General features: G+C 34.1%; 1 protein-coding gene across 1 annotated transcript in view; it reads right to left on the bottom strand.

Annotated features, from left to right (window-relative positions):
* Positions 1-13,916, bottom strand: part of col4a5 (collagen, type IV, alpha 5 (Alport syndrome)) — a 57,204-nt gene that overhangs the window by 18,351 nt on the left and 24,937 nt on the right. The window contains exons 2-19 of the mRNA XM_028474430.1: positions 13,191-13,247; positions 10,416-10,505; positions 10,246-10,290; positions 9,660-9,704; positions 9,503-9,565; positions 8,270-8,323; positions 8,083-8,109; positions 6,303-6,383; positions 4,052-4,114; positions 3,927-3,962; positions 3,456-3,497; positions 3,264-3,356; positions 1,850-1,903; positions 1,722-1,778; positions 873-917; positions 706-759; positions 569-610; positions 86-179 (exon numbers count right to left, since the gene is read on the bottom strand). Coding sequence (XP_028330231.1) covers positions 86-179; positions 569-610; positions 706-759; positions 873-917; positions 1,722-1,778; positions 1,850-1,903; positions 3,264-3,356; positions 3,456-3,497; positions 3,927-3,962; positions 4,052-4,114; positions 6,303-6,383; positions 8,083-8,109; positions 8,270-8,323; positions 9,503-9,565; positions 9,660-9,704; positions 10,246-10,290; positions 10,416-10,505; positions 13,191-13,247 — 1,042 coding nt within the window. The remainder of the gene's footprint in view (positions 1-85; positions 180-568; positions 611-705; positions 760-872; positions 918-1,721; positions 1,779-1,849; positions 1,904-3,263; positions 3,357-3,455; positions 3,498-3,926; positions 3,963-4,051; positions 4,115-6,302; positions 6,384-8,082; positions 8,110-8,269; positions 8,324-9,502; positions 9,566-9,659; positions 9,705-10,245; positions 10,291-10,415; positions 10,506-13,190; positions 13,248-13,916) is intronic.

Genomic DNA, 13,916 nt, shown 5'->3' with positions numbered 1-13,916 from the left:
CATCAGCACATTTCTTATTTGAGTCAAACCAAAACCAACGAACATGGTTCAATAATGATGTATCTAAAACTGTTTGGGGTTTTACCTGGTGGTCCCCTATCTCCTTTGCCTCCAGGTGATCCAGGATACCCGGGCTCGCCTTTAGGACCACTGCGACTTCCTGTCTGTCCACCAATCACCTGTTAGGACAGTGATTAAATTAATGTAAACCATTCAACATAAGTGAAGACTGCTTAGCTGATCTAACAAGTAACATTTAGATTTACGTAAACACCTATTCATTTATAAGAAAAAGCCTTGTGGTCACAATTTGTAATGCAGCACAAAAATGATAAATAGATCAAATAAACACGCATCAATGGTCAGTAAAACAAATCTAAATAGCTACAAGATGGAAACGACAAACGGATACATTTAAGAAAATGTCTCCACCATGTGGCCAGAAGGTGAAAATGCGCTGAGGAGGAGTAATATTTCTCTAGGTAATTCTTTACAAATTTTTAAAGGAAAAAATGCAAAAACAACAACAAAAGACAGTTTCTTGTTAAACATGTTAAGGAATACACACCACGCCGGGAGGGCCGGGGAATCCTCGGTCACCTTTAAATCCCTAAGGAAAAGGAAAACCGTAAACAACCAATGCCACAAGTATGGCCTTTTTTTTTTTTTTTTGTTAAATCAGCATCAAAGACACTGGAAACTTACTCTATCTCCATCTCTGCCTGGAGAACCTGGTAGCCCTGGCTCACCTTTGCTCCCCTTATGATGAAGGAAAGCAGCACATGTAAACAGGTAGTTTTACAAGTACAGACAATGGATATAAAAAAATAATTGGTGTTGACGTAGTTTTGCTGTTTGTTGGTGGAACTCACAGGAAATCCTGAAGGACCTGGATCACCATCTTTGCCGGGTTTACCCTATCAAAGGTATAAAAAAAACATGCTTTAGCTAAGATAACTTACCTTTAAGGACCATTAGCTATTAAACATAAAAGCTTATCATTAGGGTTGGGAATCGTTTGAATTCAAATGATTCTGATTCCTCGTTTCGATAGCAATTCCTTAAGATTCCCGATTCTGATTCTTTTAAGAGGCAGGGTCAAAAGCTGAGTTACATGGTAACACAAACACTTCCGGGAGATTCTTCTTTGTTGGTGTTGGGCGGCTTCTTCTTCCATGAGGCGGACTGGGTAGGAATCAAAATTTTAAAATTTGAATGATTCCGGGAGAATCGAAAAGTTAGTCCCAGGACCAATCGATGCTCGATACCCAACCCTACTTATCATACACATTTGATCCTTGCGCATTTTATCGTACGATCATATGGATCAGACTTAAACAATCCACAATGGAGGTTTTTAATGCACCATCTATATTTACATATAGATTGGTAGTGTACATTAGTTATAGTTGTATATACTGTCATAGTTTATTATGGGTTCTATATACATGTACTATAAAATATATTTAGAAAAATATAATTTTTTTATCTTCTTCTTGTATGTGCTTGCATTGTGTTACATGCAATTGTTTTGACATGTCTGGAACAAATTATTAAAATGTCAACAGACGTATGAACACCACTGAAATACATTCATTAAATAATGAATAAGTAATACATTTATCCAATATTTGAAATTATTAAAAAAAAAAATATATATATATATATATATATATATATATATATTTTTTTTTTTTTTTTTTTTTTTTCCATGTACTTACTCGTTTGCCAGCCTCGCCCAATTCTCCCTTCTCTCCTTTCTGTCCACCTGATGGACCCTAAAACAACAACGACGGCAAAGTATTACACTTCTGTCCCATCGGGCAGGTTCCAGGTATGACAGACTTACTGGAGTTCCAGGGTAGCCCGGATCACCGGGAGGGCCTGGGAATCCAGGATCACCCTATAATAAATAGAAAACACTGCTCAACTCAACTCGAGTTTGTCCCCAAAACAGGAAAAACAGTTTGAAATGAATAAAAGTCATTGTGATGAATAGTGTGTGTGCTCTCTGCTGCCACCATGAGGTGTTTAATAATTAGCTCGCTCCTGACCTCTGGTGGTAAAATTATAAAACATACATGGAAATGTTAAAAAAATCAGATAAATTTTAGTCTTTAGGAAGGATTTATTTTGTCTGTTTGTTTTTAGTCAATTATCAGTCAATTCAAGTCACATTTAATCTGGATTTTAATGTTTTAAATGTTGGCATGATGCTTTTAAGGCGAGATATACATGAAAAATCTAATTGTGCGAAAATCACAAAACTGCTTCACCTTCTTGTATTGATTTTGCTCAGAAATATGAAAAAGCCAATATTATCATATATAAGTCATTCAATGAAAAACTAATAACTAATAAGTGATTATAAGACACAGAGGCAAGCTACAATGACCTCATCTAAAAGATTTTCAATATCAGCGAGAGGTGAAATAACCCATAAAAATGAAGAAGTTGCATTAAGAAAAATTGTTTTATGTCACAAGAAAGAGTAATCTTTAACCTCTAAATTAAAACAGAAATCAGATTTTTTTCTTACCTCCCCACATACAGTTATGGGCCAATTAAAATAGTTTTAAAAAAAGTTAGTTTTTTTAACATAATTTTGTTGACAAAAAATGTCCCAATCGCACGTAAGCTGATTGTGTTTTGTGGAAGTAAAACGGCCTGGATGTGCGGACAAAGGTCACATTTGATATAAATTAAGTCAAGGCACCCGAAGTGACATCTGCAGGCGAATCGAAGTATTTTACTTTGTGTCACAGATTGTTTTTTTTTGTTAAAACCAATCAACATTTCAAGGTATCTAAATGTTAAATCTAAATCTGTAAATCCACATTTAACATTTGAATTTACATTTAAATGTAAAATTTACATTTAGATGTAACATTTAAATTTAACATTTACGTTTAACATCTAGATTTACATTTAACATTTAGATTGTTTTATATATATCTCAGCAAAATCAATACAAGAAGGTGCAACACTTTCATGACTTTTGCAGAGTCAGATTTTTTCTTATCTTTGGTAAAATTTCCTAATGGTGTTATATTTAAATATTTCAAAGTTCCTCTTAATATTATTGGAAGTAGGCATGAAGGCTTTGCATATTTTCTTTAAATTTAATAAACAACTTTTTATAAATAGTTCACTTGTTATATTGTGTTAGTTGCACTAATGGTACTACTGCACTGTAAATATTGTTAAACGTAATATAGTTGACTAAAACTAGACTATAACTAAAACAGAGGTGTCAGCTGAACCTTGTCTCCTCGCTGGATCTCCGTCTCGGGCGATCTCTTCTGTTCTCCGACCTGTCCTGGAGGACCAGCAGGTCCTGGAAGACCTGGGTCACCCTGGGATTAAACCAAAAAAGGCTCAACGTTAGGACGACAAAGCTATCAGAGACCAAAAAAAGTAAAAGAAGTGAAGAAAAAAAGGTGCAGTGGTGGAACCTTTTCTCCTTTTGGTCCTTGGAAGTTTAATCCCATGTTTCCCTATTGGGGATAAAATGAAAACGCAATATTTTCTAGTTAGTAAAACCAATAAAAGTGACCACATGGTGCTTGTTTTCACACGTTAAAGGGAAGTATCATGTTTCTTCCAGGCACATAGAACCATTCTATAGCATACTCAAATAACTACGCTACCCAAAATAGTTTGGAAAATGCAGCAAAAGTTAAAAAAAATTCCCCCTGTAGCAACTCTGTTCATGACGCTTTGATTTCGCCTCTGTCTGTTTAAAAAAAAGTCCTAGCTTGTCTGACTCACCCATGAAAACTCCCCCTTCAAACACAGAATATTGTATTACAAAATTGGTACATTGCTACAGTACATTACAATGGGAATGACACACTAACATGATATAAAGCTTGGAAAAGTGAGTTTTACATGATACCCCCCCTTTAATGAGTTGAAATGCTCACCTTAGGTCCAGGAGGACCAGGAGCACCCGGACGACCCTGAAAAACAAGACGAAGAACCATCCTAAGATACCAGAGCCCTAATCTGTCTCTGTACATGAATTATTAACATGACGTGGCTTCAGTACCTCGTAACCTCTAGGACCTGGTGGACCTAAAGGACCTGGTGGACCTGAAGGTCCAGGAATTCCCTGAGAAAGAACAAGAAAAAGAAAATATGATCAAAGTCTTTTTTATATAAATGCTTTTGACAGCAACCCTCTGCATTTTGATGGAAAAAAAAAGCTAAACTTTAAAAGCATTGTCCACGACTACTTTTTTCAGTTTCTCACAGGTTTCATTGACATCAAAATGTCTCCAAATGACCTTGGATGATCTTTATTTTTCAGAAAAGAAGATTATTTTTTCAAGCCAAAAAAATAAAGAATTGTTTTTCCAAAAGGGCCTTATTTGCTATGGGGTGCCAAATGTAAAAATGGTCATTGTTTCATAGCCGACATATTTTGAACATTTAGCTCACTTTCCTCACATTTACCTCTTTTTTCTTTAATTTGAGACAAATTGTTGTGAAACAGCATGTTCTATGTCATTGTGAAAATGTGTACACATCTAAATGTAAATGTTAAATGTAAACATTAAATCTAAATGTTGAATGTAAATGTTAAAACTAAATGTAAAATTTAAAACTAAATGTAAAATTTAAAACTAAATGTAAAAGTTAAATCTAAATGTTAAATGTAAATCTAAATGTTGAATGTAAATCTTAATGTTAAATCTAAATCTAAATGTTAGATATAAATCTAAATGTTAAATATAAATCTGTGAATTATATGTAAAATATTTAACATTTACATTTAGATTTATTTTGAACGTGTACACAATGATATAGAACATGCTATTTTATATGAATTTATATCTCAAGTAAAAGAAAAATGAGCAAAATGTGAAAAAAGTGAGCAAAATGTTCAAATAATGTCGGCTATGAAACAGTGACTGAGTTTTTACATTTGGCACCCTATGATAATTTGGTGGGTTTTTCATTTGAGTCTTTAGTTTCCCATCTTTCTTTCAAGTCCTTGAAAGCAACATCAACACCAACATGACCGATGCAAGCTAACATAACATTTGATAACATTTAAAGGATTCTCTCATTGCAAGTGAGTAAAAAACTTGAACTATGTTTGTATCAGTGTTTGTTGAGCTGTGCGTAAACCAACATTTGTTGGCTAAATATTTCTGGAAGTCACTGTGTTAATAGCAGTTAGCATATCGCATGTAGCATTGAATGAAAGACATGTGGTGAGATTTGTGCTCATGTGTTGTAAGTCAGTTAGTGGACATGTTTTCTAACTTTTTATAGTAAACACTGATCATTTAATTTGTAGTTTATTTTATTTTATTTTTTCTATTTTTCCAATGTATATTCATGTGTGTATATTCAGTGCAACTTTCAGCTGGAGTAGTGTATGTTTGTGCAACTTTTGTTGTGCTCGACTACAAAAACTCAAACTTTCTTAATTTCTTAATAACTATAAATAACATCATTATTTGTGATATTTTGACAATTTTATGATTTCAGTTATTAAGAAGCAAACAAGGGCCCCAAAGCTAATACACAAAATGATAACACACACAAAAAGAAGACAGAGAAATACACAAAATACAACAGAAATACACAAAACATAACAGCAATACACAAAATGGCTTTAAAAGTACACAAAAAGACATGTAAAACAAAAAATTGGACATCAAAAATACACACGTGAACAAAAATGACAGCAAATGGACACAAACCCCCCCCCACAAAAGAACAAAATAAAAACACAAAATGAAATAAATACACAAAATTAATCTAGAAATACACAAAATGACTCCAAGAACACAAAAAAGGACAGAGAAATAGGCAGAAATATTGATCTAAAAATACACAAAATGACAACAAAAGTATATTAAGGACTCCAAATACACACACAATGACACTAAAATAACACAAAATGGTTAAAAAAAAAAATACAAAAGACTAAAAATAATAATAATAAATAAAAAAAAATACATACAATACATACAATAAAAACAAAAATACAGAAAATAATACCAGAAAAAAACAACACTATTTTCCCTGTATTATGGCTGTTTGGTCATTATTCTAAATGCTGACATGAATTTTTATAGTGTGTTATTATTAGTGGCCCATCTCAGGTCTAGAGAAAAACTATCCAGTAAAATAAATCTTTCAATCATTGTAGAAAAAAATGGTTCAAAAAGAGGAAAATAAAAGTTTAATAACTTGTTTAACGTGACATAATGATGTCACTTTAGTGTTGCTAGGTTACAAAACCACAAGTATTTGCTTAGTTTTTAAGGGATATTTGTGCTCACTGGTGATCCTGGTATTCCGGGGTATCCCCCACCTCCTTGATCCCCAAAGCGATTAGAGGAGATCACGTCACCAGGGTCTCCCTAAACAACAAACAAACAGAGAACAATCTTTATATCATATTTCTAATTTACACATTCTGTTTTCATCATTTTTGTCTAAAGACAGAGAGGAAAAAAAAGAGACAAATTAACAAATGTAGTGAATTAAACTAAAACTATATTGTCCACAACAAATCTCACAAAGACTTAACCACTTTAATGATTTAAGGACATTGATTTAAAACCTCCATTGACTTAATTTCATTTTTTTGAAATGAGAAACACATATTGTGTAGTCTTAGTTTCTAACATTCCATATCAAATACATTTTTTACATGTAAACTAATAGAGCAAGTATTGATTTTTTTTAAAAATGTGAAACAGCACCACCATGTGGCCAAGGACTGAACAGCTTCCTGATTATTGTTTTTTCTTCATCTGAACCAGAAAAACACTGACCTAACAATATCAATATGAATACTTTCACATTTTTAAAAATTTGATATTGTACTAAATTTTATGTCAAATTAAGTATATAATAACTTAAAAGGCAAAACAGCATAAAGTTTAGTTCCAGATACCTAAGCCCCTCCTAATAAAAAAAAAAAGATAATCCCCATTATTTGTCATTTCTGTCTGCTCATAATTACATTATTATTATTATTTTTTTTTTTAAACTTTCAATTTCTCTTAAAAACGTCCTCTAATTACCTAAAAATAAAATAGAATTAAAAAAAGTCGGCAAATTTGATGACTAATACGTTATGGTTTATTTTATTCAGACAAACTTTTTTCAGGAAATTGACTTTGAAATTTCCTTTGATCTCCTGACATGTTTCGACTGCCAACTGTCAGTCTTCAACTGGTCGTTTTCTACACACGAAAGCAAAACAAAATTTCATGAAAAAAGTTGTCTGAATAAATGAAACTTTAATAAATTATGTGAAAAAAGAAGACAAAATGAACTTGCTGGAAATAAATTCTACAACTTCTGAAGTACAAGATACTGGACTTACTCATATCCTTAAGATATTCTGAGAGAATAATAGACCCTTTTCTTGAATGTGAAAAACCAAACTTGAGTATAAAAATGTAGAAATTGCTCTTTTATTTTCTTAAAATCTGTATTTTCCTGCTTCGACCCACTTGACATTAAACTAGGTGGTATGTGGCCCCCAAAGTAGAATGAGGACCAAAACTCATATCTCAATATTTTTCTCAAATTAAAAATATACAATATTAATCTCAATAGTTTTAACTCCAATAAAGTCTGACCAGAAAAACAATTCTGGGTTAAATTTGCTGATGAAAAATGCCACACAGACACATTTATCAAAAAACAGCTGCACAATATGTGCCACTCATGGCTTTTTCTCCTCTAAGGGACAGTACGTGTGAGTGAGTTCTGTAGTATGGCTTGTTTCGGGAAATGTCTGGTTTAGCATGCACTCAGAAATCCATATAACTGAGCTTTTCATGTTGTTCTGAGATTTAACGAAAGCAGCGACTCATAAAACAAGTATTTTAATATAAAATAAGCTATTAAAAAAAATATCTCAGAGATATGGAAACATTGTAAAGAAGGACAATGAGTGTACTCTATGGATAATATTAAATACTTGAATAGAAAAAAAAAAAAAGGCGATATTGTCATTTTCTGTATCGCCAAAATATCTTGAATCTCGATATATTTATTGCCCAGCCCCGGACCATAGCGTCCCAGTCCCAGTGCAGTGCTTACCTTTGGTCCTGGTAAACCAGGGGAACCCTGAGGAGGTGAAGAGAAAAAGAAACATCATTAAAGCCATTTTTACGTCTGTTTTCTATGATCAGGAAAAATATGAGGCCCCACGTGTCTGATATTGGCCAAAAAAACCAGATAATAGTGGTCATCCATGTTTAGCATGTTTTAAAGGTCAGTGACTCACCTGTAATCCTTGTGGTCCGGGGATCCCACCACTACCTGGAAAACCCATCTCCCCCTGGAAAAAGAGAAGGGAAACGTATTTATTTTGTGAGTTAGGACCAGAGGTGAAAGTAATCTATTACAAGTACTCAGATTACTGTAATTAAGCTTATACTTAAAGTAACTAAACCCCAAACCACTTTTTTCTGCTGCATACATATGTATTTGGGTATTACGTAGTGCTGTTGATTGATCCTAGTCCAACTTTTAACATTTTAGTAAAAGTATTTTAATTTAGCGTATTTAGTTGTCAAATTAATTACGAGTGAATTTTGCTATTGGCTGAGACAGATTATCGTGAACATCGAGCGTCACCAACTTTCACTGTTGGCCCCGCCCCTCCTATAAAAGCTGAGAGGAGGGAGGAGGGTTTCCTCCAATCACAGCTAGGGTTGGGCGCCGAGAACCAGTTCCAAATAGGAACCGGTTCCAAAACCATTACAAAGATGTTTGAATTTTGATTTGTTCAAAATCACGCGCGTGCGTGCGTGCATGCGTGCGTGCGTGTCTGGCTGAATGTAGACGTATTCCAGAAGTTACCAACTTTAATTTAGCCCCGCTAAATGAGGAAGTGTAGGACAGTCCTCTGCTGCTGCCGTCTCTCTGTAGCGGGGGAGGGGCTGCCACCTCAGAATTACAGACAGTGACGGCCAGTTGTTGCTTTTTATTTATTTATTTTTTATTGACATTTGCATTGACGTGTAAACAGACACGCCCACGAAGGTGAGCATTTCAGCGTCATTCTCGCAGTGTTATGTATGTATTTTCTACAGTCTATGTATGTACCGGTGAACGCCCCGCCCGCACGCTCTGTCTCGTGTTTATAAAGCAGCATGAGCTCAGCTACGGAGTGAGTGTGAGGAGGGTGGGCTGTCCTCTGGCCCTACGTCACAGTGCGGGGAGGAGGAAGTCAGTGTCCCGTCTATAGACACACCCACTCATGAATATGCATAAGTAGGCCACAAATCAGCCTGTTTGTGTAGAGTTGGTCAGAAAGTTACTTTTCAGAGGCTAAAACTCTGGAAAACAGGCGAGTTTGGGAAAATAAACCTCAAATACTATGTTTTTAGGGTTCTCAGAACAAATGGAGATGGGTGAAAAATAGCATAACATGGGACCTTTAAGTAGGAAATACCAGTGCTCTTTACACCTCTGATTAGAACTACTAGATGCGATAATGGTTTTCAATGCTTACCTTTGTCCCGTTACATCCTGGTATTCCTCTGGGACCCGAGGGCCCGTCCTGTCCTGGTAGACCCTGAGGAACAGGAAAGACACACATTTAATTACAAATACTTTGGGATTTTTAGGAGAATCTAAAGTGTGTGTTTGTACGGTGGTGACCAACTTACGGGAAGTCCTGGTGTTCCTGGGAATCCTGGTAAACCAGAAGGACCCTGAAAAAAAGAGTTATTAAAGTAACTGATTGTAAAGTTTTAAACTTTTAAGTTCATCAAACAAGAATGTTTCTAAAGTTAAAATGGGAAAATAAAAAAGCTTGTTTTAATTCCTTTTAAATAGCTGATTAAGTTATATTAATATATGAAATAATATATAACACAGTCTAATATAAAATATGATGATACAAAATAATACAATATAAAATATGATAATAATAATAAAATATACAATTCTATAGTAATACAATATAATAATAAAATATAAAATGTGATAAAACAATAATAATAATATATTCTAAAATATGACAATACAAAATAATAATAATAATAATAATAATAATGTCAAATATGATAATACAATAATAATAAAATAATAATGTAAAAATATATCTAAAATATTAGAAAAGATAAGAGTTTTTTCACTTTAAACACACTTTGAAACCGATTGTTTTTCCTCAGAATTAAAAATAAGAGTCATTTTAATTTTTTAGGAACACAAAATATAATCTAAAGAAAAATGAAATGATAAACAACTCACTCTAATTCCTTTTGGACCTCCTGGTCCTCCAGGTCCATCACTTCCCTGAGAACAACACACACACACACACACACACACACACAAACGTCAACAATTAGATTAAAACCTAAAGTCTCTTTATTCTGGTTGATTCCAGACATGATTAGAAACACTTGTTAAACCATTCTGACCTTTTCTCCTCTAGGTCCTATGGGTCCTTCTGGTCCTGGGAATCCTGGGACTCCAGGCTGTCCAGTTAAACCTGGGAACCCTCGGTCACCCTGCACAACCACAACCACAAACACGGTAAACGCCTTCAAAACACAGTACTCTACAGCAGGGGTTCTCAACAGTAGGGTCAGGACCCCATTTGGGGTCGCAAGACAATAGAACAGGGTCGCCAGATGCCTTTAAAAAACTGGGAATATTTTTTTTAACAATTTTATTGTTATTTTTACCTATTTTTTTTTTTTACCATTTTTCTGCAACTACACCAAACTTATCATATCACTTTTTCTTGCCATATTTTTGCTCCTTTTAATGCATTTTTGCTACATTTCTGACACTTCTCCATCACATGTTTTCACTTTCAAAACATTTTTGGCACTTTTAAACCCTTTCCATCTAACGTCACATATGTTGACCCATTACCATCACGTATAACCTCTTCACCATATTACATGCTTATTTTTTGCCAATTTAACCACATTTACTATTTGTCAAGTCCAATATTTGCCAAACACGCCTCCCTCCATTTCTGCTACTTTTAAGCCAATATTGACACTTTGAACCCTTTTTTAACAGTTCATCTGTCACTTTTTGGTCACTTCTAACCCATTTTATTTCTGATTAAAACAAGGATTTACATCTTTAAGATGATTATATTCTATGGAGCAAATAATAAACTTCCTGGATAACAGTGGATATTATTCAGATCAATAAATAAATGTGGATGTCACAGATTCAATACCTTTTCTGCACATTTTTTTCCACTTTCAAGACATTTTCGGCACGTCTAAACCCTTTCCACCACTTTTCCACCTAATATCACAAATGTTCACCCATTATTGTCACTTTTAAACTCTTTTCACCATATTTCATTATCTTTTTTGCCAGTTTACCCACTTTCACCATTTGTCATGTCAATTATTTGCCAGTTTAAACTAGGCAGTTAAAAATCGATTCATAGGTATCTCGGTTCATATCGGTTTTCTGAAAATTGAATCGTAGTACTTTTTTTAAACAGCAGAGGGCGCTATATATTTATCCTTCTCTTGTCCAAATGCTGAGGCGGCGGGCGGAATTTGCTACTACTTTCTTTCTGGCCGCCTTCTACCCTTAAACATGTTCATAAATGAGTCCTTGCCCCTTTAGCACCCTTTATCTGTAATATTACGTGAATATCTGTAAAAGACACGTTTTTCTATTGGCTCTGTCTGCTAGCATAGCCTCTCTTCTTCACTGCACAGAATAGCTGCATGCCAACCGGCTACTGGGTTACCAGCGCCCTCTGCTGGTCCAAACAAATATCTGATGTAAATACAGTGCAGACTGTATTTTTTTTTTTTAAAGTCCAATTGTTAAGGCACAAAATACATTTTCAGTTGCACTTTTAAAAAGAAAAAGAACTATTATGCAGTTTTGCATTGTTTACTATAGAACCAGAGTTTAAATTAATAGGCTTCTTCTTCATTTGTATTATTCCTTTATTTATTTCATTTAAGATTTATTTTTAGTTAAATTGCATCGTTTTGAATAGTTTATCAAGGGATTCTTTTGACAATGAAAAATAAAAGGAAAATAGAACAGTATTTTCTAGTTTTTTTCCCCAAAAAAATAAAGGAATATTTTTCAATCATTTGTCTACAGTCCCATTTTGTAAAATAAATCGTGAGAGAATCGTATCGTGAGCCCAGTATCGTGAATCGAATCGTATCGGGAGTTGAGTGAATCGTTACATCCCTAGTTTGAACTAATTGTTCCTACTTTTTAAATGACATTACTTCAGTGCTTCTCAAAGTGTGTGGTGCGCCCCCTAGTAGGGAATAGAGGTATTACAGGTGAACACAAAGAAAGTATTAATGAGAAGCCTAAAAATGTAGCAAAAATTAAAGGAGTATTAGATCATTAGATATGCGACAGGGAATAAATTAAAACATGGAACTGAAGTGCAAAAATAAGGATTTAAAATGAATGATTTTTGACTAATTAACTATTAATCATTAACTAACACGTTTAAATTTGGTTTTCATGCAGGTAATTAGTTTAATTTAGTTTTTGAGTTTTTATTCATGAAATATGTTTGTTGCATTATGAAACATAATGTTAGTTTATTTCTTACGTGCACTGAATTTCCTTTTTTTGTTTTCTGAAGCTTTTTGTCACAGATTGTAAACAATGTGTCTTTATTTCCTGTATTTTTGACTATACTGGACTTTAACATTTGTTTTTCATGCAGGTAATTAGGTTAATTTAGCTTTTAATTTTTTTGGATTAATTATTAAATATTGCATTATATTATTTGGGAGCAATGGGTGTGGGCGGGGCTTGAAAGTTCACGAAAGTTTACCCCCTATTCCTGCCACTTTTAAGCCAATATTAACACTTAAAACCCTTTTTACCACTTTTTCTGTCTGTTTTTGGCCACTCTAATTTTCAACTTTTAACCAGTTTCTGAGGATTTTAAAATCCCATTTCACCACTTTTGTTTCACTATTTTTTTTGTCACATTTTATTTCTGATAAAAACAAGGATTTAATCTTTATTTAAGATGACTACATACTATGGAGCCAATAATAATAAACGCACTGGATAACAGTGGATATTATTCAGATCAATAAATAAATTGGAGCGTTAAATGAGCTAGTGAACGCTGACTCAGCGTTTTCTACACCTCGTGCTTCGTTCTCCCTGTGACTGAGTGATATTAGACCTCACAGACCGTTGTGTGTTTGTGGAACACCAACCTTGGTTCCTTTCACTCCGCTACAGTCACATTTGGATCCCACGCATCCGTGGCAAGCCTGACCAATCAGAGAGAGAGATAAACGTTAGCAAGACAACTCGAAAACCTGAAAAAAAAAAAACATCATCCGAGGCTTTAATCACAGCACGGACACAAAGCTGTGATTGTATCTGATCTGAGGGTCACATGACCAACATTTATGTCAGTATTTAGAATAATGAGCAATGTGAGCATTAATACAGGAAAGAATAAAAGAGTTATAGTCGATAAGTCTGTTATTTTCTGTGTTTTTTCTGTCATTAGGGCCCGAGCACAACATTGCATAGGACACAATTGTAATAATTCACCTCCTTTTTATTATTGTTTTTCTTATAGAAGAAATGATCACATTTTTGAGGGTCTAAACACGTTAAAAAACTCATGAAAATGTAAACGCATATTAGGACTGGTTAAAAAAATGTGATATTCTGACATCATCACTGTAGAGAGTGATGATGTCAGAATTCTTCAGTGTACTGAAGAACTGTTACTTCAGTACACTGAAGATTTCCCTGATCTGGGTAAATACTGTTATTTATTTCTACCCCAACAGGTTCTCACCAGGAATTTTTCACAGCATAGGGTAGTGAGTTTATGGTCGTGAGTAAGAGTTTGCCAAAAAAATGAGTTACGGTTTAACCCAACCATCATTCATAGTCGTAGCGCCACCTATTGGTAAAAGGAAATC

Source organism: Gouania willdenowi, chromosome 18, assembly GCF_900634775.1.
Source record: "Gouania willdenowi chromosome 18, fGouWil2.1, whole genome shotgun sequence".
NCBI lineage: Eukaryota > Metazoa > Chordata > Actinopteri > Blenniiformes > Gobiesocidae > Gouania > Gouania willdenowi.
Note: the sequence above shows the minus strand (reverse complement) of the source record. Positions and strands in the feature narration are given on the sequence as shown.